The sequence below is a fragment of the Pectinophora gossypiella genome, chromosome 18 (assembly GCF_024362695.1).
Source record: "Pectinophora gossypiella chromosome 18, ilPecGoss1.1, whole genome shotgun sequence".
Taxonomy (NCBI): domain Eukaryota; kingdom Metazoa; phylum Arthropoda; class Insecta; order Lepidoptera; family Gelechiidae; genus Pectinophora; species Pectinophora gossypiella.
The window spans coordinates 3,966,698-3,993,508 of NC_065421.1; the positions used below are offsets into that span (position 1 = coordinate 3,966,698).

Sequence of the window (26,811 nt, forward strand, 5' to 3'; positions counted from 1 at the left end):
ATGTATCCGAGCATAAACCAAAGAAAGGGCGCGAAAAAGTGACATAAACAGCTGATTATGTAGCAAACGCAGACGTTTTTGTCTTAGGATTAAATATGTGAATTTATATCAGATTTTAATGAAAATGGTACTTCAAAACACTGGGAAATATAGAGCAGAACGGGAGGACCCTACCAAGAGAGATGCAGGCTCATCATCAGGTCCTAGGTACAAATTATTCTTATTTTGTATTTGCCACTATGTTTACCACGATTAATCAAAGTTATATTGTTTCTCTTGTGAAATAGAGAGGAATCTTCAGAGTCCCGTATCCGTGTGGCGTTGGAAAATGACAGAATTGATTCGAAGTACGGCTTTGATCGGGTTCGAGATGCTAAAGAGAGGACAGGTTACTTGATCAACATGCATACTGTAAGTACTCATAAGTATGCGCTATCACACTGTTTCTTGTAGGGTAAGCATCGAAAACAATGCCTACCTGCTACATACAGCAAATAAGCAAAGTTAACATGTTTAAGAATGTACTAATAATAATAATCCAGAATTGGGAATATTTCTGTGCACTTAATTAGGAATATTCATGCCAATTGATGGAAATGAGTGAAAGCTTTTTTATGTCAATAAAAAAATAAAACATTCTTCATGAGATCTATATTCAATATTCTTTATTTGCATACTATGATGGTGTACAAGTTTGTAAGTTACATATATGAGTTTCACATCATAGACCCTTTCGGGCACAACAAAATAGAAGTTTAAAAGAGAGGAGAAAGGTTTTCAAATAGTAACATCAGTATCATTAAGGTATTCACTAGTGCTGTAGTAACATTTATTAATGAGAAGTTCTTTTATTTTTTTAATAAAGATCTGTAAACCGTCACAATACATATACACAAAAATGCACACCATCACACATTTTATTCACTTTTACTTGTTACTTATTTATTATTGTAATAACTTTGCCTACTAAGAGTTCACTATTATTGTTATGTTACATTTATTTGGTTTAATAAGTTTGGGGAAATAGGTGTCATCTTATGTATGTATGTATGTATCTGGTTCAAGCAATAAATCATTATTATTTAGAATATATATATATCACTTGTGTTGATGATTGTTCATACATTGTTTATTTCAACAATGTTGTTAGTTGGCTGTGGAGGGGCACACATGCTGGCAGTTTAAATATTCTTAAGTTTTCTTAATTAAATAAATTAGTCTTGAAGAAGTCCAGAATATTCAGTTATTTCTTTAATCAACAGGCAGAGGTATTAGATGAAGACAAGCGTCTAGTGGCAGCCGTGGACTACTACTTCATAGAAATGGACGGCTCCCGGTTCAAGGTGTCACTGACCTTCCAGCCATACTTCCTCATCATGGCGCGCAAGGAGTGCGAGCAGGAAGTTATACAGTACCTGTCTAAGAAGTTTGCTGGCAGTGTCCATAAAATTGATGTCATAGAGAAAGAAGATTTAGATTTGGTAATTTTTCTTCCTATTTTTACTTGACAGTGATGATCACATGGTTGAATATTGCTGGATCATTCATCCTTTTCTATAAAATGTCTATCGAAGTTTTAAATTGTTATTACCTATTCATATATTTCGAGAGAATTCATGTTTAAGGAAATTAATTTACATTACATACTTTTTTATATTAAGAGACATTTGCAAAGGTTGTAATTTGTAGTGGATGTTAAGTGCTTTTTGTTATAAAATGTAAAAAATAAAATGTGTTACAGCTAAATCATCTATCAGGCTTAAAGCAGCGGTATATAAAACTATCCTTCATGTCACAAAATGACATGATGAAGGTTCGTAGAGAGATATTGACTGCAGTCAACAAAAATAAAGAACGAGAGAAAAAAGACGCCATCTACGCGGATCTATTGACTAATGCTCTCACTAGCGCCGCTGCTATAGAACACGCTAAGAAAACTACAGATCATATGGAGAATATTTTGGACATAAGGTAACATAGCATAGGTTCCAGTTTCCAATTACACCTCCATCACAAGATGAACTAAGTACCCACGCTTTGTCGAGCTTTCTGTTAAACTAACGTGATAGTTGGTGAGTCATATTCATAATGCCTATAATGGTCGAGACAACTGTGTTAGCTGTGTGTGTGGATATATTTATTTATTTAAATTGGGTTCATTTAAATGGTAGTCTGTGGTATATCAGTTATGGTAAGTTGTGATCTGAGCGGTGGGACTCGCCGATACTGGAGAGGTGGATGAGACTGCATGTCAGCTCATCACCTTTCTTGCAATGAAAATTTTAACATTGGTGACAGTTCAAGTTACTAACCATTTCATGTTAATTTATTTTATTTTTATGTATGTTTTATTTAATGTAATGTAATGCAATGTGTGGGCCTAGTTGCCTGAATAAAGAATTTGATTTGATTTTGATTTGATTAGCTGAAGTCTTTCAAAGAGTACATAAATGTCAAAATCTATACTGGCATTATCCCCTGCTACCAGCCAAGACAGACAGAGGATTATCTTAAAAAATAAGATAGATAACACTTTATTGTTAACAATGTTACAAGGCATACCTCTGCCCACCCCTTCCGGAATACAGGCGTGATGCTATGTTATGTGTTGTAAAAGTACATGGATAATCTTACAGAAAGTACAACACTAAAATCGGCACAGGCGGTTATCGCTAACAGCGGTCACTTCTAGCTGATTCCAATTCCACCATCATATTTTATTTTAAGTTATACATGTCTTTATCTTATCCGCCGAAAAGGAAAGGGACGGGATACGACTGGCCTAAAATTGGAGCACACGTCAATTTTATGCAGAATTTAAAAAAAAAACTGTTCCAAAATTATATATTGGCCCCGACAGAATTAAGTTGACAGCAAACGTTAAACGGGTTGCATATCAGCGAGATGCCTATTTTATTCGCCCGGGTTATTCATTCCTCCGTCCCTTTCCGTTTCGGCGGATAAGAAAATGACGGGTATAACGTAAAATTAGGATGTGTCTGAAGGAATCAAGGCCATTTCACTCCATTAATACTTTCAGAGAGCACGACGTTCCATACCACGTGCGTGTATCAATCGACGTGAAGATATTCTGCGGCACGTGGTACACCGTCAAGAGCCGAGGCACTGAACCGCCGGTCTTCACCAAGAGAGACGACATCATCGAACGACCAGACCCTATTGTCCTAGCGTTCGACATAGAAACCACTAAACTGCCTCTAAAGTTCCCCGACTCGCAGACTGATCAAATCATGATGATTTCATACATGATCGATGGGCAAGGATACTTGATTACTAACAGAGAGATCATATCTGTTGATGTTGAAGACTTTGAGTATACGCCCAAACCGGAATTTGAAGGGTAAGAGATTGAATACCATCCGATATGGGACTAACTTGTGAAGCATGTAAGCCAATGCCACATTCAGCTTGACTCACAGGTCTTTACAGAACCTACCAAGACCATCTTCTTTTTCTATCGTGTGGTTTATGAGGTGGATTATCAACCTCATCAAACCTGGTGTCAGGGTTATTATTGAGCTGCCAAAGGCACATGACTCATATAACGACTATGTACTTACATCAGTAAATAGTAACCGGGGTCAGCGGCTTAACGTGCCTTCCGAAGCACGGGTCATCTTACTTTTGGACAATCAGGTGATCAGCCTATAATGTCTATTCAAATTAGAGATCACAAAGTGATTTTTGTGATTTGTCCCCGGGAGGAACCATTGGACCACGGAACCCGTTATATTCCCAATGAAGACCTAATACCCTCCTATTCTTTATAATTTTTGAGTGTGACTTACGTACTGTATTCAAATATGATGAACTTATGTTCATTCCCTTTCGTAACTACAATCTGTGCTTCTTCTCTGCAGGCAATTCATCGTTTTTAATGAAGTAAATGAACTGGCCCTGATTCAGAAATTTTTCGATCACATTATGGATGTGAAGCCTCACATTTTCGTTACTTATAACGGTAAGTACTCTCACTTTTCTTTGACTCGTTAACAGAGAACATTCAATGTCATAATTCCGTCAAACAGCTCCTACGATGGGGAAGACAAGGTATATCCAAGGCTTGACGCTGTGGTCCGCGTGGCAGACGTTCGCTCCAGTCAGTCGAAACCAGGGTAAAAAAGGCCACATCGAAGCTAGCATAGTCATCTAAAAGGCAATTTTGCAATTTGACATTTGCGCTAAAGTGGGCAATGTCAACAAATGTCGAATAGCAATATTGCTTTTTAGATGCATTGCGTGTGGCCTTTTTTACCCCCCAGTTGTGATTGTTCCATGATATTTTAAGATCAAAGAAAAACAACATAACGTAACGCAATTTTTCATATCCGTCCGTCGTTTTTTAAGTTAAAATGTTATAGAATCTTCACCATCGGTGGTAGTCTAAGTTGAACCATTGAATCATTTTAATTGCAGGTGATTTCTTCGACTGGCCGTTCGTGGAGGCGCGTGCGGCGATACTGGGTCTGGACATGAAGCAGGAGATCGGGTTCAGCAAGATCGCGGCGCGAGACGGCACCTACGCTTGTCGACCCGCCATGCATATGGACTGCTTGTGGTACTATCACTTATTGATCATAACATCCATATCAGGTTGATTTAATGTTGTTTGACTAAGTTTTCAGATGACTCCGGGGCAAAATTTCAAATTAAATGACAGACTTGGTCACAGAGGATCTCTGTGTTCGTCTTTCGGTACCTTATCTATCTCAGTAAATTTAGGAAGCAATGCAGTCCAATACAAACGAGGACCAGTTTTCGCAATTAGATGTTTAACGCCTATTTCCCATCGATCTTGTGGATAGACAGGAGTATGCCATAAGCGATGTGTAACGCTACGAAGCCTTTATTATTAGGAGAGATGGAATTAATTAAGAAATAAGCAGCTTCTAGAAAATTTTACTTATTTTCAGCTGGGTAAAGAGAGACTCGTACCTGCCAGTAGGCTCACAAGGTTTGAAAGCCGTGGCCAAAGCGAAGCTCCGCTACGACCCCGTGGAATTGGACCCCGAAGACATGTGTCGGATGGCGGCGGAACAACCACAGGTATGGGATTTTATCTCTTATCATTTTCTTTTTTGTGTCCAATTAGACTTGTCATCGTGGTGAGAGATGTCATCTGTACAGGTTGTTATCGTGAACTGTCCGGGGTGTGCCGTACATAACGGATGACCGATATACAAAGGAGTTACTCTATTTGTAAACTATGATATCCAAATACCGCAGGGTTTCCAGGTGGGTGCTAAGGGATTCTTTAAAACCCGGAGGTCTGCACGAGTTTGACATGGCGCGCAGCACGAAGTATATCACGGACTGACCAATTGCTGTATACGTATCATTCGTTGCGTCTATTGGCCCAAACACGCAGAGGAAAAAATACCTTTTTAAACTTTTTGTTGGTTTTAGGTGCTGTCCAACTATTCAGTGTCAGATGCAGTGGCGACTTACTACTTGTATATGAAATACGTGCATCCGTTCATATTTGCGCTCTGTACCATCATCCCGTTGGAGCCAGATGAGGTATCTACAAAAAATACATTTAATCGCTAGCTACATAATACACATTTTTACAATTAATACCTTTTTTAAGATTCTAGAATATTTTTGCGATCATGGTAATGATATTGACCAAAGGTGTTCGAAGTTCCACTTATACATACGTCTCGTAGTTTAATTATCCAATATAGATGCGACACGAGTTTACTTACAGTACTATTCCTTCAACCTTTTCTGTTTTCCGCAAGCTGATCAAGATATTGTCCCTAAAAAAATATCCAGCACATTGCTGACAAGTTGACATGCCCAGAATGCTCTTGTGGCACTGATGAGTTACCTCCTCCCAGATATATGTTATTACTAGCTAGACTCGCGACTTCGCCCGCGTGAAGTGCGCGAAACTCTACTATTAACATACAAACTTTGCTACCCCTTATCACCCCCACAGGGGAAATTGTGAAATTTAAATTTCCCAAAATCCCGTCTTAGTGTAAGCACCTATGTACCCTATGCAAAATTTTTGACTCCTAGGTCTTGTAGTTCAGTTCAGTATTAATCTCAGGAGATTTCGTGATGAGTGAGTCAGTCAGTGAGATCTTTCGCTTTTATATATATATAGATGACACTATTTTTACATTACCAGGTACTCCGCAAAGGCTCCGGCACTCTGTGCGAGTCGCTCCTCATGGTGGAAGCGTTCCACGCAAACATCGTGTTCCCTAATAAACAGGTGGAGGAACTGAACAAATTGACGAACGACGGACACGTGCTGGAGACTGAGACTTACGTCGGCGGGCACGTCGAGGCGCTCGAGTCGGGTACGGACTTTATTTCTTGTGTTTTACAGTGACTGGACTGGACTGGGAGAAAGCCATAGATACCGCGTCCGAAGTCTACGCCGAAAGCAGTGTTAGTGACCGAGTTACTCAGACCCTTCCAGATTGAGTTCGTCACGAACCGTACTCGACCGCAAATCTTTTTTATTGTGACGTGACTTATTGTAGATTTGCCTCAGATGGCATTAACAACTTGGCCGGACAAATGGAGAGCGTTAAGGGCTCTCACCCGGTATAAACGCAAATCGCTAACCCATCTATGACATCAGTAATTAAAAAGTAGACTTCTCATCAAAAGAAATATTAAAGACGAGTATTAGAAATAAATATAAAACTCAAAAAGGTATGGAACATTAGTTCCATATTCTTATTTAATTAACTCCTGTTTTGTTGAACAAAAATTCGGATGTGTTAATTTTTTTTTGATGAGAAGTATAATTGTTTAATTAAGAACTCCCTTACACATTTTTTCTTCAGGCGTATTCAGAGCGGACATTAAGTGCAAGTTCCGTATCGTTCCCTCGGCGGTGGATAAACTGATTGAATCTATAGAGAAGACAATGAAACACGCCATAGAAGTGGAAGAAGGGATTCCCTTAGAGCTGGTGACGAACTTTGAAGAGGTGTGCGGAGAGATTCGTGCGAAGTTGCAGCATATGAAGGATCATCCGAGGAGAGATGAGAACCCTTTGATATACCATCTCGATGTCGGTGCTATGTACCCCAACATCATCCTGACTAACAGGTAAGTAAGGACCTGGTGGTTAAAAAGGCTATGTTGAAGCATTTTTAAATTCTGATTATTAAATAAAGACATATCTAAAGGTTATTTTTTTCACTAGTTAGAAACTGCCCTATTCACCTGAAAAACAATATTGCAATTAGACGAGTGAGTGCGCAATATCCACAAATGTCAAATAGCAATAGTCAATTTCTTCAATATGGCATTTTTAACCCTCAACTATTTAAATTACGAATCTCGGTTATGGACACTTCGTAGGCGCTTGGCGAAGTGAATTGGGTGTACACATCCCTATAAGTTTCTTAGCGTTGAACCACATCTGTCAGCACCTTATCGCATTTTACTATGCTTTATCCTTTTCTGTTACTTAGAACCGTCATTTGCTAGAGGGAGAGAGAGCGACCGCGCGCGGTAGAATCGATGAGGCGGTTGCTCTCTCTTATTCTAGCAAATGACGGTTTTGAGTAACAAAAATGCATAGAAGCATAGGAGAGTGCTGTGCATGTATATAGGAGTGTCATCATCATGTCGTCCAAACCGTATCCGGCGACGGCGACTCTAAATATCTATCCTGGGTCGTTGTTGTGGTGGGCTCTGATGTAGCCGGCGAAACCGAACTTGGACTTGAAGATTTGGTCACACGGCAAATAATAAAGCTTTCGGTCGAGTCTTCCGTATTTCACGCTTTGCGTCGAGATCTTGTAAACGGTTCTCTTCAGATAAATTGACGCTCCTGTGAATGATGTTGAGACGTGGTTCAACTCTAATATACCGTGTGCTAGGTTGCAGCCGTCGGCGATGGTGAACGCGAGTATCTGCGCAGTGTGCGACTACAACAGACCCGGAGCTACCTGCCAGAGACACATGGAGTGGATGTGGCGCGGAGAATACTGTAAGAATGAAAAATAATACTTAAGAATATTATGAGTATAAGTCGAAAATTCTGTGGCATATTTACGTAAATTCCCTAATATAGAGTTGATGTCCACCGCCTTAACTGACTTTTAAATTAGCTATAATTTTATTCACCATTATAGTTGGGTGAATATGCCATCGAATTTCGGACGATTTATAATTACAACAAGATAAATATTATTTTTAGCTTTTTGAGAAAGTTTCAATTTAAATATCTTTAATGCGTTGTCTCGCTTACCCACGCGGTTCAAACAATATATACCTACTGTTAATAATTTATTTATTTTAATTAAAAAAAATAATAACCGCGTTTAAAGCAAGGATATGAGACTCCCTATATTGTCATCCCGTGATCATGGCACTTGCAACAGTGTCGTCGGCGTAGCATTCTCCAATCTTGTCTATTGCCAATAAAAGGCCAATAAAAAATAATAAAGCTAATCAATGGTTTTTGTATCACATTCTTCATTAGCTAGTTGTAACTAGTACAACAATAAAATGGTATGTGGTAGTGCCGGCGAGTCGCAGCGAGTACCAGCGAATCCAGCATCAGCTGGAGACTGAGAAGTTCCCGCCGCTGCACCCGGGCGGGCCGCCGCGCGCCTTCCACGCCTTGCCCAAGGAAGACCAGGTAACACCGACAATAACCAGTTTCTAAATTCAAATAAACACTTCCGGACATAAGTATCGAGCCACCCTGTGTTGTAATGTTTAAAGGATTATTGGATTGTATTATATGTATATGTATGTACACACATAAACTGACAACTTGCAACCTCTGGTAACACGTAGTTCTAATTGTTATGTATGCCTTTTAACTTTTTTTAGGCTGCATACGAAAAGAAGCGTTTAGCGGACTACTGCCGAGTGGCGTACAAAAAGACCAAACTGACGAGAACAGAAGTGCGAACCACTACCATTTGTCAGAAGGAGAATTCTTTCTACGTTGACACTGTTCGAGCTTTCAGGTAAGGCAGACGAATGTAGTATATCGTACATTATTTAAAGAGAATACTACTATTACTGTGTACCTGGATTCTCTAGCGATTGGTGTACTTGAGAACTGTGTCAGCAAGAGCTGAACTAAGCCGATGAATCGCATTGATAAAGCAAAAAATAATAGTAACAGACTTTACATTTTCCTTTGTCAATATCGCATCTTTGGCCACTCAACAGAGACCGTCGCTACGAGTACAAAGCGTTGAACAAGCAGGCGAAGGCCAAAGTGTCAGAGGCCGTGGCCAGCGGCGACGCGGCCGAAATCAAGATCGCCAAGAGCCGTGAGGTGCTCTACGACTCCCTGCAACTCGCCCATAAGTGCATTCTGAACTCCTTCTACGGATACGTCATGAGGAGAGGGTGAGTTAAATACGATAAACAAAATCTGGTAGTTGGTTTCACTGATCCAGTGATACCAGTCATAAAATATATGTGATTAGTTTATGCTTGAGTCATATCATAATACTCATAATCTATGAAGCACCGGTGATAGCAGTTTGGATTGCGACAAAAAGTTTCGACACTGTTTATCGTTATGGAAGCCCTACTTTTTGATAAGGGTGAAGCGATTGAATCAGCCAGGACATCGTGCTATCTCTGTCATTTTTATCTGTTTATGATGTTTGATAAACAAAAAGGAAGCAACATTTATTATTCGTGACTACGTACTAAATTTACTTACTAACATGATTGCAAAGTTTACAGGCCTTTAGCTTGGAACATGATGATGATGTCCTTCCAGAGACGTATCCGTCGACGGCGACACCCTTAGCTAGTGTTAGCCTGGGTTCTTGCATGCAATGTCAGCAGGACAGAGATATAGTGCATCGCCTGGCGGGAAAGAGACGAGAGACATGTCACTAATAATGCCACGTTTTAAGGGGGCATGGTAGTACCTACTACCATCTATATTGCATATGTATTTTTAAGAACAATACGGTTTTTCCTATGTAGATGTATATTTATAAGTGTATCCCCAGAGCCCGATGGCACAGCATGGAAATGGCGGGTATAGTGTGCTACACAGGTGCCAACATCATCATGAAAGCACGGGAGATCATCGAGCAGGTCGGACGACCGCTCGAGCTCGATACTGACGGTGAGCTGACATAAATACTCATATATTTTGTAAGGTTTTCTCGTATTGGACTCCAGAAATAGTTGAAGGAAAGAAGATTTGCGAAAGCGGTGCCGACGAAAACGAAGGAGGAAGGAAGGAGGGGGAAGAGAACATTTCGATACACCAAATTTCGAAAGTCCTTAAAAATATTTATTACGGTCTACTCTGAACCGGCGCGCGTATATCTTGATGAATGTGGAGGAACCAAGAGAAGTCAGGTTTGAAGCAAACGGGAATCCATAGACTCCCTTTAGCCTTAGGAGATAGGCATGAGTTTTTGTATGTAAAAATAATTACTATGCAAATGTGCATTCAAGACTGATCTTCCTATCTAAGGATACACAATTCAATCTATTATAATGTAAACTTTTAAAAAATATATTTATTCAATATAAAGGTATTTGGTGCTTGCTTCCATCGTCGTTCCCCGAGACGGTGACAGTTCTCACGTCACACAACAAGAAGAAGAAGATCAACGTGTCCTACCCCAACGCTGTCCTCAACGCCATGGTCAAGGTAAACAAGGATTTTTTATTTCTCACAGTGTTATTGCACTTGTTCAAAAAAGTGCTTAAGAGCCGAAGTATTGCAAAGAAAGTTTGTTTGTTATATCCTAAATGTTAATATTTTTCTGTTCATGTATCCTAAATTCCACAAATTCAGGGCGTCTCCCTAACAAATTCCCTCGTTGATGAGCTCCTGAAGGCAATTGATCCGCAGTTACACATACGACTCGAACAGGTTGGGAACTGACAACCAATTTTATTTGTTAACAAACGTTTGAGACGTTTCGGCCAACACACACAATACTCTGTATCCAGTTGAATAAACAACACTTCAAAGAAAGAGTCTTTGTGTACGGTCGTACAATAGATGAAGAATAAAATAAATATATTGCCAGTAACAATATGGCGTTAATCCCCCAGGACCACTTCACAAACGACCAATACTTCGAGCTGGTGGACCCTGTGGAGAAGAAATACGAACAGCGTGCGGAAAACTCCATCTTCTTCGAAGTGGATGGTCCTTACCTCGCTATGGTATTGCCGGCTTCTAAAGAGGAAGGGAAAAGGTTGAAGAAACGATATGCTGTGTTTAATTTCGATGGATCTTTGGCTGAACTGAAAGGTATGTCTATATTAAGCATTGAGGCTGCCTTTTCTACCAAGAACTTGCAGTAATTAAAACTCTTTTCTACATAACACAGGTTTCGAAGTAAAGCGCCGTGGCGAACTGCAACTGATAAAGATCTTCCAATCGTCAGTATTCGAAGCGTTCCTCAAAGGCAATGACTTGAAGTCCTGCTATGCGGCCGTGGCTAAAGTAGCCGATTATTGGCTGGATGTACTTTATAGCAAGGGATCTAACATGCCCAATTCAGAACTGTTCGAGTTGATATCGGAAAACAGATCTATGTCAAAGAAGCTGGAAGACTATGGCGGACAGAAGTCGACATCTATTTCGACGGCCAAGAGATTGGCTGAGTTCCTGGGAGATCAGATGGTGAAGGATGCCGGATTGGCTTGCAGGTATGTTCCATATTCTACGTCAGTCGATCAATATTTAATTTATGTGTCAGAACGCCAGGAAAAAATGCTTGTTGTTTATTGGCCACTTATTCCGTTACATGGGGTACGTACGTGCTTGGTTAAACTATGACTTTCCTAGAATAATATAAACCCGAACCCAAAAGGGGGTTATAAAAACCGTCTGGTTTGTTTAAATGGTTTATATGGAAACCTGATCAGCAGTGGAGTTACCTTGAATTTTTTAATCGTCTTCTTTTCTACACGCATAACATTTTAAAGATTCCATCAAGATGTATGTCACCGTCTAGCCTTATCAAGAAGTACACTTATATAACCACAGGTTCATAATATCGCGCAAGCCCGAAGGCGCTCCGGTAACGGAGCGGGCGATACCACTAGCCATCTTCCAGTCCCCGCCAGCAGTCAAACGCCACCACTTGAGACGATGGTTGAGAGACAACAGCATATCTGAAGACATCGACATTAGAGATGTTTTGGACTGGGCGTATTACATCGAGCGGTTGAGTGGCGCCATACAAAAGATTATTACTATACCTGCCGCTATGCAAGGCGTGAGTACTTTTATAAATAGTTTATCATAAGAATACTTTATTTCTTCAGTTGGCTCTACCATTATAGACGGCGATATGGCTCACCATCCAATACGTTAGTCTATCAGATAGCTCGGTGAGGCGTGGGTACTTAGTTCATTTTGCGAACTACCTCAATAGGCTAGTTTCCAACTAGTCAAATCAGTTACTTTTTACTAAACATCAGAACACGAAATTACTATGGAATTTGTATGAAAAAAACACTCTAGTGACGTCATAGGCAAACGTGATAAAATGTCGGACTTATTATTACGTGTTTCTTGGCTAAAATTCATAAAGTTAGATTGAAAATGTTTTTCATTAGTTTTAGATCTGTCTTTATTCAGTAATCAGAATTTCATAATTTATCCTGAACATTCGGGAACACGACCCAATTGGGATATAATCGTAAGCTTATGTTAGATATCGCAATATGTTTCCTTGCGCGTTGGTGCGTCGGCACTAGCATGCTGAGAAATGTAAATAAATAATTAAAGAGTCAATCTAACTTTTAGCTAGACAACCCAGTCCCCCGCGTGCAGTATCCGGACTGGCTGCACAAGAAGATGTTGGCCAAGACAGACAAGTTCAAGACGAGGAAGATCACGGACATGTTCTCTGCGGCGCCCAAGCAGGTGAAAGAGAGGGAAGATGTAGAGGACGACGAAGGGGCTTCTAGTGAGAATGTCGACACTTCGGTGAGTTGGAGCTATCATGTCCATCTTAGCATTTATGGCGTCTAAACTGGCTGCAAGTTATCTTGTAACCCATACCTTTAGGGGTTACGCGCGTAAATATATACAATTGATGCCTTGGGTTTTCGCGTTTCCGCTAGAATTTTTTTTTTCGCTTTTTTATGCGTCCACCTATTTTCCTCATCCCACAAAAGCCAATGAAGGTCAACATTTTCTTAATTTTATGTGTCTGTTACGATTTAAATTAGGTATAATTAATCAAAAGATCATCGGTCATATCAATAGCACCTATAAAAATAAAAAGACCTTAAAATTTTCTTGTCCCCGAAGGTTGCCTGGAAGAAATTGCTGCATTAGCAATAAGGCCACCTGTTGTGCTGTTCTGTATCTGTTGTCCTTGTCTCTGTATCTAGTGCTCAATAAAGTATTTTATCTATCTATATCAACCATTTATTTGATGAGTATATTGAATATTCTAGAACACCGAAGTGGACATAGAAGACATAGGCAAGACGGCGTCAGAGAAGAGCCCTACAATAAGACCTGTGGTGCACACTGTGAAGAGGAAGCGAGAGGAGAGTCCTCCCAAACTGTACGCCACGTGGAGGGAGGCGCTGGGGCCGCCGCCGCCTTTTGGCGACACTAAGGTACAATCTACACATATTAGAAAGTATCCGTTCCATCGGGTTAAGGAGTGGGCGGACGAGAGTGCGTCTGTATGCGCGCGCGCTTGCGCAATTAAATATGTCTTGCGCAGATGACAGATTTTGGAAACGGATTCTGATTGATTGATGAGTCCACCAGTAGCTGTCGCTGTAGTCAAAATCGACTGTGGAGCTGTCATTAGAAAGTAATATCTTACACAAAAATGTTAGTGTGGTCCTGTAGTTCAACGGCTTGCTTCTCAAACGGGGAGCGTCGGATCGAACCCCGGTAACGGACTTGCACCACTAAGTTATTAATGTGCTCGACTATAACAGATCGCGATACGGCTCACCACCTGTCACGTTGGTCTAACATAAAGCTTGGCGAGGTGTGGGTGCTTAGTTCATCTTGCGATGGATGTAGCTCTGACTACTTCAATTGGGATATAGTCGTGAGTCTAGTTTATGTTTATGTTATGTTACCAAACACAATAGTACCGGCTAGGTATAGCCGATGTTTTCTAAATCGGTCCATGCGAAAAAGTGGATAGATTCTACAGGATTCAATCGTAAAAGAATCCGTGACTTCTGACTGTCACCCAACAAAGAACTGTGCGTTGATCTGACAGAAAGCTCCATGAGGTGAAAGTAGATAGATGTACCTTTGACTACTTCAATTGGGATATTATGAGATTGGCGAGAGTTCTCGACGCCCCCCATTTGTCCGGCCAAATAGTCGAGGCATCTGGGGCAAATCTACAATAAGTCAAGTAAAAAAATGTGATATAGTCGTGAACTTATGTTACAAACTTTTCATCTGTACAGGAAGAGCGATTAGCGTGGATATTGTTCCAAAAGAAAAAGTGGAAATGGCAGTTGGAGCAACGCGGGGTGCGGACTCGAACGGGAAAAAGAGGTATGTCAAAGCATTCATATAAAAAAAGCAATATTGCTACCTATTTCAGATTTCTTGACATTGCGCATTTCATCACTAATTTAAGAGCCACGCTCTTGGCTGTGTAGCATTCTCCATGTTACTTTATAGGGCAGTGATTTCCCTCTTGCCTTCCGCCCCGCAGTACTCACTCTATTTAGCAAATGCCAATCGTCGAAAATGTCAAATTGCAATATTGCTTTTTAGATGAATTGCTTATAAGTGGCTTTTTTAAACCCCCTGATCTTTTTGTTCAGCAGGTTCGGTTGCAATGTTGGTAATCTTGAGACATTCAGAAATTCGCAAACTTGAGTCAAAATTTATTTTTGTATGGTTCCTTTGCGTTTCTTAGTAATTCCAGTTTTATTAGAATCTGAACATTCTATTGGCTTCCACAGGCAAGATAGACCATGACGCGATGTCAATGCCCCCTCCGCGCATGGAGGCGACCAATACTCTGGGCGGGTTCATACGACGAGCGCAGCGCACCTTACTGAATACTCCTTGGCAGATTATACAGGTGTGTATTCGTATTGCACCCGATTTTACGGAAAAACCGTCGTAATTTTGGAAATTGGAAATTCCTGAAATTTCCTCGCTGTAGTCGGATAGTAGTTGAACTTACGCAGACACCCGATAACCAAAAAATGTACGTAAAGGCGGTTTTTCATTTAGCGATCGTCCAAGCGTGATCTTTCGGCAATGGTGGCAGTCATTGCTTTTGTTATTATTCTTGTTGCTGAAAATTTCATATCACGTCTACTAAATTAGCGGCACGCATAAAGTACAGCAATTCGCTCCGTCAATATAGTTATAAAACTCATAAACTAATTCGAAATTAGATGAACACAATAACGGACATCTATTCACTCCTTTAACGTAGTTATTAATTAATTAAACTTCTGACGCTACGCGGAACTTTCATCCCTTTGTCCGTCTGCGCCATCGTGGCTCCAGAACGGATGGTCGATTTGGTTTTTCACTAAACTTGATGAGCGGGACAAACGTCAAAACGACCTTGGAAGAGTGTCGCTAGTTCAATCCTTGTCCACACAGGTAGCAGAAACAGCAGAGCCAGGGCTTTTCAAGCTGTGGGTACTGGTAGGATCGGAGCTGCATCAGGTGAAGCTGTCGGTGCCGCGCGTGTTCTACGTGAACCAGCGCGTGTCCCGCGGCGCTGACAGCGGGCAGTACTGGCGCAAGTGCAGCCGCCTGCTGCCGCGCGCGCACCCCGCGCTGCACCTCTACCAGTACTCCGTGCCCGAGCAGCTATACCGCGACCACCAGGAGTAAGTCTCTTACAACGGAACTATTGTAACATTGAAGTTTTACCCCTCCTACTTCAGGCCACTTTTTTCCAAAGCAATCTTCTAGGACAATCTCTCGAACAAAGGTTCCGAAACACCTTCACACCTCTTTTTAGAGTTGATCCACGATTACGCTATCCACGGTGTCAAGCATGTCTTGGGACTCTGAAAACGCCTCATCTGTAAGTACCGAATGTCATCGGAACGATGAATTATATGGCGTAATATTAACCCTAATGTCTAAAACACTTTCCCTTCAAGAGTGAATAATGAGTATATGCAACAGCATCCGTGGTCTAGGGGTTGAGTGTTGTGGGCTCGCGATCCGTAGGTCTCAAGTTCGAATCATTACATACCTGATTGTCCGAAAGTAAGACTATCCGTGGTTTCATCTACTATTTACTTAAGTAAGTATGATTAGATTAGTAATAGTCGTTACATGAACCATGTCAGGGGCCGTTGGTGGCTTAATAATAACCCTGACACCAACCACCCCACAGGTTGGTCAACCACCCCACAACCCACACGATAGAAGAAGAATTTTCAACGTGTGTTAACCAAGTAATTTCGCCCCAGGGAGCTGATGGGCGAGCTGTCGGCGCCGGAGATAGAGGGCATCTACGAGACGCAGATGAGTCTGGAGTTCCGTGTGCTGATGCAGCTAGGGTGTATCTGCGCCGTCGACACGCAGGAGGCGCGCAAGTATGATGTTTACAGTCTATCTCCCTATCCCCTTTATTTCAGGGTCCGCTTACTGAACCTGAAGTTATTAAGACTTCAAGAAGTCTGATGCGATAGTTTACTTAGTTCACTTTTAGATCACAGGTTAGATCTCAGCACAGGCCTTAACCAATGGTTTTCGAATCTTATTGTTGGATTAAAATGATTATCACGTACTCAGCGGTGAAGGAAAACATGGCGAGGAAACCCACATTCCCGAGAAATGCGTTTCGAAGGTGTGTGACCTAACCGAGTGTTGGACTGGTTAAGCAACCTGTGACGTCATAAAAATTTCAAAGTAATTTCGTGTTTTGACGTTTACTAAAAAGTAACTGATTTGACTGGTTGGAAACTATTATTAAATTACTCACGTCAAAAACGTCAAGGGTTGCATATAAGTGAGATGCCTATTTGATTCGTCAGGGTTATTCATTCATTTTAAAATTAATAGCTATCAATCATCCGTCCCCTTTCCTTTTCGGTAGATAACAAAAGGACAGGTATAACTTGAAATAAAATTAGGAGGTATCAGCAGGAATGTGTCTTTATATGATTATAAAGATAAGCTTTAAATTTTTCAGACTTCAGTTTGGCTCGAGCAATATAGATTCGTTCAAGCTAAGCCAACTCCAGTTTAAGACGGTGGCTCACCAGCCGTATTTGAAGAAACAGGTGAGTCAATCTTTATAAAATGAATACTAAGTTCATAAGTTGTCCTGTCCTTATCTATTTTTAGTAATTGCAATTTTAATGTGAAACAACTTTCCAGGTCTAGCAAGGTTCAGGTATAATGAACATACAGATTTAAATAGAACTTTTTAAACCTAAAATTGCTTAATTCCTTATAGTGAGTTTAAAAAGGTCCCTTCGAAGCAATTCATCTAAAAAAGCAATATTGTAATTTGAAATTTGCGCATACGTAAATAAATCGCAATATTGTTTTCTTTTCTCTGATGAATTGCTTTGATGTGGCCTTTTTAACCTTCCAGAACTCATAGCTAACAAACGTGTAATATTATTTTATTACCCTCAAGTAACAGATATTTAAAAATTAATCCAAACGAAAAATGTGGTTGATTCTTGATCATGTTAGACTAGCTTTTTTTCTGACGTGACTTATTGTAGATTTGCCGCAGATGGCATTAACTACTCGGCCGGACAAATGGGGAGCGCTGAAGGCTCTCACCCGGTACAACGTTTAAGACAACAGGCCTGAAGGTGCCCAGTTGGGCGCGAACCTCGGCTCAGGGTGTCGTCTGAGAGGAAAAATATTTGAAAGAATTAATCGACCCTAGTGGGGCAAAAGATCGCGTGGTCGTTCAACGACTAGATGGACTGACCAAGTGAAAGACGCGTCGTCATCCAAGTTCTACACAATAGTAAGGGAAGCGCTGGATAGGAACCGGTGGAGGCAGATCATACGCTCCAGGTGCAACCCTGATGCTGACCACGATCCTCAGATATGAGGGACCGACCAAGAGTGAGTGAGTGAGTGGGTCGATAGCGATAATCGCTGATTGAGGGTAATCGTCGACCACGCCGGCGGGGTCGGTATCGGGGTCCTGAAGTGTTTGATGTCGCGAGCTGTTAGACTAGCTTCTATTTCTAGATTAGCATTTTATAATTTATCTTTGAGCAAGCTATTTATTCTTCCCAGGACGGCGTGTCCCCAGTGAAGCACATATTCCTGTACCAGCACTCTGCGCCCAACTCGCCGCGCAGCATGTGGGCGCTCATTCTGGGCCCGAGCAAGAGAGGATACATCTTCGTACTCGACACCGTCAAAAACAACCAAGTGCCCAACATGAATACTCTGTACGCTGCTGAGAGAACTGCCAAGTGAGTTTTCTAGTGTTTACTAATATCCAGAAAGTCTTCAAGGAGATCATAAAATGTTTCTAACACGTCGTACTCTGTCTGTTTATCCTTATTGGTATTGTTATTGTTTGCCAACGGACAAGAACACTTACATGTATCTTAACCTATATACTGGATTATTGCTCGTCCAATTACACGCAAACACAACATGCTAATTTATTTACGCTACAAAGGACGGCAACGTATGTAAAACTAAGTAGGTTACACCAAAAGCATCCTATGAGCTATCAATATGCTGCCCTGCATCTGACTACAGATATTAACGCCAGTGAAGTTTTTTCAAATATTCAAACGTCGGCATAAAACTGGTTTTGCGTTACACTCCGTGTTACAACAAAGATAAAAGTGAAAACAGCACTCGTTTCTTTCCAACGGTAGAATCAACAAGGGCGCGGAGGAGAGCGCCCTGCCCCCGGCGGAGATAACGTGGGAGGTGGTGGCGGAGAGCCAGCCGCGCGTCGTGTGGCGCCTGCTGCAGCGCGCGCTGCTGCGGTACCGGGACGAGCGCGCCGGGCCCACGCTGTGCGCGCTGCAGGCCGCGCACTCGCCCGCCGCGCTGGCGCAGCTCATGCCCGGTCAGGCGCCTGCTATACGCACACACACACACACACACACACACACACACACACAAACGCACCCTAACACATACGAACACACCCTCTAACCTACTTCTCACTTTTATTTCATTTACTTTCCTCCTCGTCTTTAAAACAAAACATTACAACACCCACATACACACCCTCGCGCACAACCACAAACACACCCTTACACAAATGATCGGTCGATAAAACACGCTCACGATCTTTATGGCAACCATCTGTAGCAGATTGTTGCTCCTTCCTTGTACAACATTGGTAGAGTAGTAGCGGTGTTTGTTTCAGAACACACTTACCCTCTCAGTTTTCAATTCTCGTTTCTTCATCAGCAGTTTTGAGTAGTCGACAGCTAACTAGCGACTAAATCTTCCTAATCATAAAATCTCTCCAGGTCTGACGGACTTCCCGCTGGTGCCTCTTCACGTGCGTGACGTGGAGAGTCTGTACAGCACGTTAGACTGGCAGAGGATCGGAGCCCGCGCTATTGTGCGCCACTACCTCAACTTGGAACCCGTCCTCGATCTCACTATAGAACAATGCAGGTAACCGAATGATTTTGTTTAATTTGAAAGTTCTTTATTGTGCGGCTTCTAGCTATAATAACCCTGACACTAGAGTTGCTGTGATCAATCACAACCCACCAACCAACCTTCTATCGTGTGTGTTATGAGGTGGATTACAAACCTAATCAACCCTGGTGTCAGGGCTATTATTGACCCGCCAAAGGTCCCTGACATGGCTCATGTGACGACTACTTACGACATCAGTAACCGGGTCCAATGGTTTACCGTGCCTTCGAAGCACGAATCATCTTACTTACGGAAAATCAGATGATCAGTTTGTAATGTCCTAATGTCGCCACCGAGAATCGAACCCGGGACCTCCGGATCCGAACTAAACCACGGAGGCCGTTCTACAAAGTTTAGTTAAATTACGAATGCTCTCTCTGGTAGATACTTCCACGTCCCCCTCGGCAACATGCCAGCGGATCCGACGCTGTTCGGCGCGGACCTGTTCTACGCGCGTCACCTCGTCAAGCACAACTTCGTGCTGTGGTGCTCCAACCTCGAGCGGCCCGACCTGGGCGGCCGCGAGACTGACGATAACAGGTAATTATTAGACAACTTCATCCTGCTGGGTATTCTTCTTCTAATAGTAACTGACCCCAGGGTTGATGAGGTCAGTTGTTGATTCAAAGAAGTAGATTAGTCTAAATTTTGATCCCACTGGTGGGTAATAGCGACCCTTGAAGCATTCCTCAAAACTTCGCAATAGACCAGCTAGTGGCCCCGATTCCTGCAAACGCCGCCTAATTTTATTTTAAGTTATATCCGTCATTTTCATATCCGTCGAAAAGGAAAGGGACGGATGATTCACAGCTCTTAATTTTAGGAAGAATGAGTAAATGAATGAATAACCCGGGCGAATCAAAAGGTACGTCGCTGGTATGCAATCCGTTTGACGTGCTGTCTACTTAACTGTGTCGGGTTATTGACGGATGTAAAATTTTTAGACGGTTGGTTTAGATTTGTGCTTAAAATTGACGTGTGTTCCATAAATTTTATGCTTGTCGATTACCCGTCCCTTTCCTTTTCGGCGGATAAGAAAATGACAGATATAACTTAAAATAAAATTAGATGGTATTTACAGGAATTAGCACCAGTATCAATCTAACCTGGATTGAAATTAATTAAAAGAAACGTAGGTTTTGTTGTAGATAATTACATCAGGGATCTAAAAAAGCCACATCAAAGCAATTCATCTGAACTCACCAGAATGTGTGGTGTTTACGTGGTTTTCATGATAAGGTGAAATATCGTCGGATGTTGCCTTGTGCAGGCTGGTGAGCGAGGCGGAGGACACGTCGGGCTGCGCGCACTCGGTGGCGGGCGCGTGGGGCAGCGTGTGCGTGGAGCTGGACACGGACGCGCTGGCCGTCAGCGCGCTGCTGCAGGCGCACCACATACACCACGTGGAGGGCACCAGCGCCGCCACGCCCTTCGCCACCACTGACATACAAGTCGCCATCAACACTACTGGTCAGTGAACACACCAACTTGTTTGTGGACAGGCCATCCTTGGTCTTTACATACATGATTTTGATGGACGATTTGCGAATGTTAAGATGAAATTAATGACAAGATTAGGAATTAATATACAGGGTGTTAGTGATATCGTAACGAAAACTTTGATTCAGACCATTATTCTGAGTAGTTATCAAGTGATATTTTCCTTCGCAAAAAAGTATAGAACTGAAAATAATTTTAAAAAAACTTGAATTTTGCGACGGACAATTCCACTTGATATTAACTCAGAATCATGGTTTGAATCATCCCCCTCAGTAGTCGGTACGATGTCACTAATACCCTGTATAAAGAGGAAGTCTGACAGTAGCGCCAGCCACTAAGAAAGCAGAGCAACACGTTAGTGTATATGATGAAGGGCATATTGCGAGGAAAGTGATGAGTAAAATTATATGCCGACGTGCGGGGAAGTTCAGTACCTACACAGAGGCCACACTAACCATGTTACGTCGTCATAAATCGTGTAAAGTATTGCGCACCATGATCGTCACGTGGCTGCATGACGTCACTCATATGAAGCGTGTTCGTTGCAGGAGCGAATGCGTCCGTTAACTACGATGAAACTGCGCAGTGCAGCGCGGCGTTCAAGGTCCTGCGCACCATGATCGCCACGTGGCTGCGTGACGTCACGCAGTTCAAAAACGTCTTCGCCGACTACCAGATATCACACTTTTATAGGTAAGTATGCTATTTGTTTTCTTGACGTGATTTGTTGTTGTCCACCAATCCCTGGAATAAGCTCGAATACCCCCTGCAGTTGATTCCATTCCTTCCAGATGACGCCAGTGCCCTGCAGTGGAACGTATATATAAACCGACGTTAGGCATATTGTATTTTCCTCGTATAGCGGTGCCTAATTTCCGAAATATAATATAGTTATAAATTTGCCTCGAAGGGCATTCAGTACTGAACTCTGGACAACGATAAATTTATTATATTCTCACCTATCTATTATCGTATACAACGCAACGATCCGCTCTACACCAGCGGCCGAGCTAGGTTTAAACCTCGGCCTAACTTTAGTCTTCAATCGTATGGCGTCAGACGTTGACGTAGACGCACAGATGCGCGTGTACGATAACGTCAATGTGTAGTTGCTGTGTAAAAGGAGTTTTGTATGAAGTGTCCGGGGTGTGCTTGCAGTGAGTCAGTTTTGCGTCCACTATCTATGGCTTTTTACTGACCTAGAAGGACGGGTGTGATATGCAAGTAAGAAAGTCGTTACCTTGGACCTTGCATCAACAGATGGCTAAAGACTCCAACATCGCTGCTATACGACCCTGCGCTGCGCCGCACATTATACAACCTGATGAAGAAGCTGTTCCTCATGTTGGTGGCTGAGTTCAAGAGGCTCGGCTCTACAATAGTGTTCGCTGACTTCACGCGCATCATACTCGCTACTAAGAAGACCTCAGTATTGGACGGCATCGGTGAGTATTTATAAAGTTGGCACTACCTGATGAGGCTTAGCACGATCTACTCTAAACCAAGAAGAGAAGTGGAAGAAGAGGAAGCAAGAGAAGTGTAACAGGATCCAGCAAATGGAATTCCATAGTCTCTGCTTACCTCGACGGGACATTGGCGTGAGTTTATGGTATGTATGTACACCCTGATGAAGAAGCTGTTCCCCATCTTCTTCTTTCGTGTCGGTTGTGAGATCGTTGACCGATCTCATCAACCCTGTCAGTGTCGGGGTTACTATTGAGCCACCAAAGGCCACTTATGGCTCATCTAACGACTACGTACTTAAGTAAATAGGAGGCTATAGGAGCCGGAACCGACTGCTGCTTCAAAAAGTCTTGGTTGCTGCTGCTTGAAGCAGATTCAGACTCAGATACCTCAAGAAGCATCAGTGGGTACCTATCTAAGTGTGCTGCGAAGTTAGTATTTGTGAGAAATTCACTTGAAAATTGACACACGACTCAAAGCCGTATCAATTGATATCAAGCGAAATGATTCTGAATTAATATCAAGTGGAATTCATGAAAATTTTAGTGTTTTTTTTTTAATTATTTTCCGTTCCATACTTTTGCGACAGAATATCCCTCAAATCTCTTCCGTCAAACATCCATCGAACCTGAAACATCCGTCAAAGTTTTCGTTACGATGTCACTAACACCCTGTACATATACCAATCTCTGAATCAGTATTCACCGCATTTTCTAAATCTTTGTATGACATCGTATGCAGCGTGCTCGCTGCACGATCCGCATTTTGCCACAAAATACGATGACTTCGGCGCGCGTTAGGTGCGCGTTCACCTTAAGCCATCTAATTATCGTATCGTCCAGGGTACGTGGAGTTCGTGGTGCAGAGCATCCGCAACAAGGAGCTGTTCCACGGCATCGACATCCGGTACAAGCGGTGCTGGGGGTACCTGCTGTGGCTCGACGAGGCCAACTACGCCGGGATTCAGGTACTATTACAACATATCCTTCAGACCACTTAACTGTTCCGGTACCTCGTTCTTTTTCTATCGTGTGGGTTTGGTACTCCCAACCTCATCAACCCTAGTGTCAAGGTTACTATTGAGCCGCCAAAGGCCCCTGACATGGCTCATGTAACGACTACTTACTTACATCAGTAAGTAGTAACCTCGTAATACCCACGTCCACTGATATATTACAAAAACATCAACAGAAATATAATCAATATAAGAACATGGCGAAAGCTTGTCGCTAACTACACATTCATACGCAACGATATATATTATGGACTAATTCACACTAAACGTTTTGCTTTTTCCTTTTCGATGCGAACAGCAAAGGAATGGAATTGGACTGGGACTTTTTCTAACTCGTTATAATCTGGAAGTCTTCACGGCTAGAGTGAATAGGCTTTTGCTAGGTAATCGTGATCTACCCTAGACCATAGTCACTTACCATCAGATGATAAAATGGACCCGAGACCAGGGAATAAAATCTATCTCAGAATTTTTTTCAACTGGAGCGGGAAGCTGATCAAGTTATAAGTGTATTTTTTTTTATAGGGAAAACTTCCTCAAGGCTTGGTAGAAGTAGGATCATCGCAGCTGCCGACTGAAAGTGAAGAAAATCCCGATGAAGAGGTATGGTGCTGTTCATATTATTTTTTAAATCTGTCACTCACTATACCTAATTCTTATTCGAGAACCACTTCTGGTACCTTGTTTGATAGACAACTTGCGCCACAACATTGGACCGTATACTCGCGGAAATTGTGTGCGCTACAAATGATGAATCCTGGTAGATTGTCACCATTGTATTTGATATCCTTACAGGTCCTACTTTTTACAAAGCGCGTCGTACAAGAATCCGATGACAACTTGACGTTGAGCTTACACAGTGTATAGATTCAATAAAATCGTTAAAAATTACGTAGGTCGTCTTGGCATCTATAACACGTATTGATTCGTAACGCGGTAGGGTTATACCAATCTACATGTTGCCAGTTCGTCGCCTAATCATGTATTACGGAATGTCAGAGCATGCATCACTATTTCTGCTCTAACTTTTCGTCCCACAATGCTGGCACCTAAAAAGCTATTTTTGTCCTCCTCCAGGCTGAGATCTCGATGCAGTGGAACCTGTGCTCGTTTCTGCCAGCGGGCGTGCGCGAGTACTTCACAGCGGCCGTGGCGGGCTTCCTCAGCGCAGCACACGCCGAGCCACACAATCTGCCCACATTACTAAGGGGAGAGATCTCACAGAAACTATTCCGGTGAGGCGTTTTTACGATGATTGTTTGACAACTTTCCGTCCGCACCGTCAACGGACCATAAATTTGTAAGATTGTTCAGTAACTTTTAAATTTAGAAATTGGGTCACACGCCGCTTTTAACCGAAAATTTTGGTTAAAAGCGGCAAATTTGGAAATTGCGCGTCCAACGTTAATGTAATACACGTAATATCTCACCCCTTCCCTCGTGATATTTCGTGTATTTTCTGACCCCATCCCCTCTTCGAGCCTCACTGAATTAATAGACGATGTCTTTGAGAACCCTTATACCCTTACCCTTTTTGATCCCTTATTAGATTTGTGAACACCCTTACCGAAGAAATTGACCAGAGTACACTCAGAATTCAGAAGAGAGGAAGGATCAAGGGGAAGCTCAGCAGTGGTAAAGTGACGGCGTTTTTTGGAGGCTCAATAAAATCTCTGCCATGATTGGTTAAGGTCGATCTTCTTCTATCGTGTGGGTTGTGAGGCGGATGAGCATTCTCAATCTTGACCTGGATACAAGCCACACGACGAGAAGCCTGTCTTTTTCTTCCCCATATAACTTACCGTCCATCACTCCAGTATGACGGAGCGTATAAACAGCCGCATGCCGTGCCTGCGCCCCGGCGACATCGAGCCGCAGCCCGGCCTCCGAGCTGACGCCTTCGACGTCTCCACCACGCCCGCCTTGTTGTACGTCAACGCGGTCTGCAAGGTGCTGTCGTTACACCAATCTTTGGATGAAGAGGTAGAGTATTCTTACAATATACGTTGATGTTGTCGTGTTAAGGAACACCCCCCCACACACACACTGTGGAAAATCGCGTTGTGGATAGTACTTTTTTGCAAAAAGCGTTGCGCTGGCGATTTGGTAATGCAACGCCAGCGTTAAGTCGACGATCAGCATCCGAATAGCGAAAACGAAGAGCCGGGGCTCTAGGTGTGTCATCGGAACAAAGTATCAGTAACGAGTGTGATCATCATCTTTTTCAAACTAAATCTTGTACGACAGGTCACTCTTCTCCGGCGTAACTTGCTCCGTCTGATCGGCGTAGGCGAGTTCAGCAGCCTGGCGGAGTGGCGCGACCCGTGCGACTCGTGCGAGCTCACAGAGGTCATCTGCAAGGTGTGCAACCACTGCCGCGACCTCGACCTCTGTCGGGACACGCACCGCTCCGTCAACAACGACGTGTGAGTATATGATATACAGAGTGTTAGGGACACCGTAACGAGTACAGAGGGAGATGATTCTGAGAATATCAAGTGGAATTTTCCGTCGGTGGGATTTTGCCAAGGGGTCAAAAAAGGGGTTGAAACTTTGTAATTTTAAAACATGTTCCACTTGTCCCGTAGTCCCGTGTGCCTGTGTCCGACGTGCGGCGCGGCGTACGACAACCAGGAGCTGGAGTGGCGGCTCATCGAGACCATGAACCGGCGCGCCATGACCTTCACGCTGCAGGACCTCGTATGCACACGCTGCCATCAGGTAACACTAACACCTCTATACTTCCCCAATAATATATTCTAGTCTTCTCCAAATGTTTAAGACGTCTCTAAGGTCTCTTGTGGTTTAAAATTTTATTACTTTAGAGGCACTGATAATTCAAAAAGATAACAGATTCTTTTCATCATGATCCCGTTTTTACAAGGTCTTAATTAACATTTTACTAATGGAAAACAAGTAATTTACAACAACTTGTTTCTAAGATACATAAGAAATTATATTTGCGCAGGTGAAACGCGAGAATCTCTCAGTGGTCTGCGAATGCGCCGGCGACTTCTCCCTGATGGTACCGGCGACAGAAGTGAGGTCACAACTAGCTACCTTCAAAACCATCGCACAGTATTACAAGATGCCTCTCTTATTAGAACTTATAGAGTTTAACATAAGTAATATGTGATAGTATTTAAGTGTTATTCTAAGTTTTGTAATTTGTAAGTTTGATAATGATAAAATGTAAATTAGGTACCTTGTAAGGCTTCTTTTATTTTACTAACCTATCTAA

General features: G+C 42.4%; 1 protein-coding gene across 1 annotated transcript; it reads left to right on the forward strand.

Moving 5' to 3' along the window:
- Positions 1-58: 58 nt before the first annotated feature.
- On the forward strand, positions 59-26,782 carry LOC126375182 (DNA polymerase epsilon catalytic subunit 1). The gene is made up of 41 exons (XM_050022050.1): positions 59-207; positions 288-411; positions 1,263-1,481; positions 1,742-1,971; positions 3,041-3,361; positions 3,882-3,982; positions 4,438-4,579; positions 4,935-5,067; positions 5,428-5,541; positions 6,161-6,335; positions 6,831-7,098; positions 7,878-7,987; positions 8,523-8,641; positions 8,839-8,978; positions 9,187-9,369; positions 9,990-10,108; positions 10,527-10,645; positions 11,056-11,257; positions 11,337-11,658; positions 11,999-12,230; positions 12,764-12,946; positions 13,423-13,590; positions 14,413-14,503; positions 14,920-15,041; positions 15,578-15,810; positions 16,405-16,530; positions 17,130-17,220; positions 18,206-18,387; positions 18,805-19,001; positions 19,414-19,564; positions 19,976-20,131; positions 20,862-21,061; positions 21,640-21,784; positions 22,352-22,536; positions 23,398-23,522; positions 24,096-24,173; positions 24,648-24,805; positions 25,388-25,553; positions 25,818-25,996; positions 26,159-26,291; positions 26,539-26,782. The coding sequence occupies exons 1-41, from the start codon at positions 119-121 to the stop codon at positions 26,704-26,706; spliced, it is 6,699 nt and encodes a 2,232-aa protein (XP_049878007.1). The 5' UTR covers positions 59-118; the 3' UTR covers positions 26,707-26,782.
- The last annotated feature ends 29 nt before the right edge of the window (positions 26,783-26,811 follow it).

Bases quoted from the DNA above. Each gene is read 5' to 3' on its own strand.
- LOC126375182 (XM_050022050.1), top strand. From the start codon at position 119: ATGAAAATGGTACTTCAAAACACTGGGAAATATAGAGCAGAACGGGAG. The intron at 3,362-3,881 runs GTAAGAGATTGA...TCTTCTCTGCAG, and splicing joins CCCAAACCGGAATTTGAAGG to GCAATTCATCGTTTTTAATG. The intron at 10,646-11,055 runs GTAAACAAGGAT...TTAATCCCCCAG, and splicing joins TCCTCAACGCCATGGTCAAG to GACCACTTCACAAACGACCA.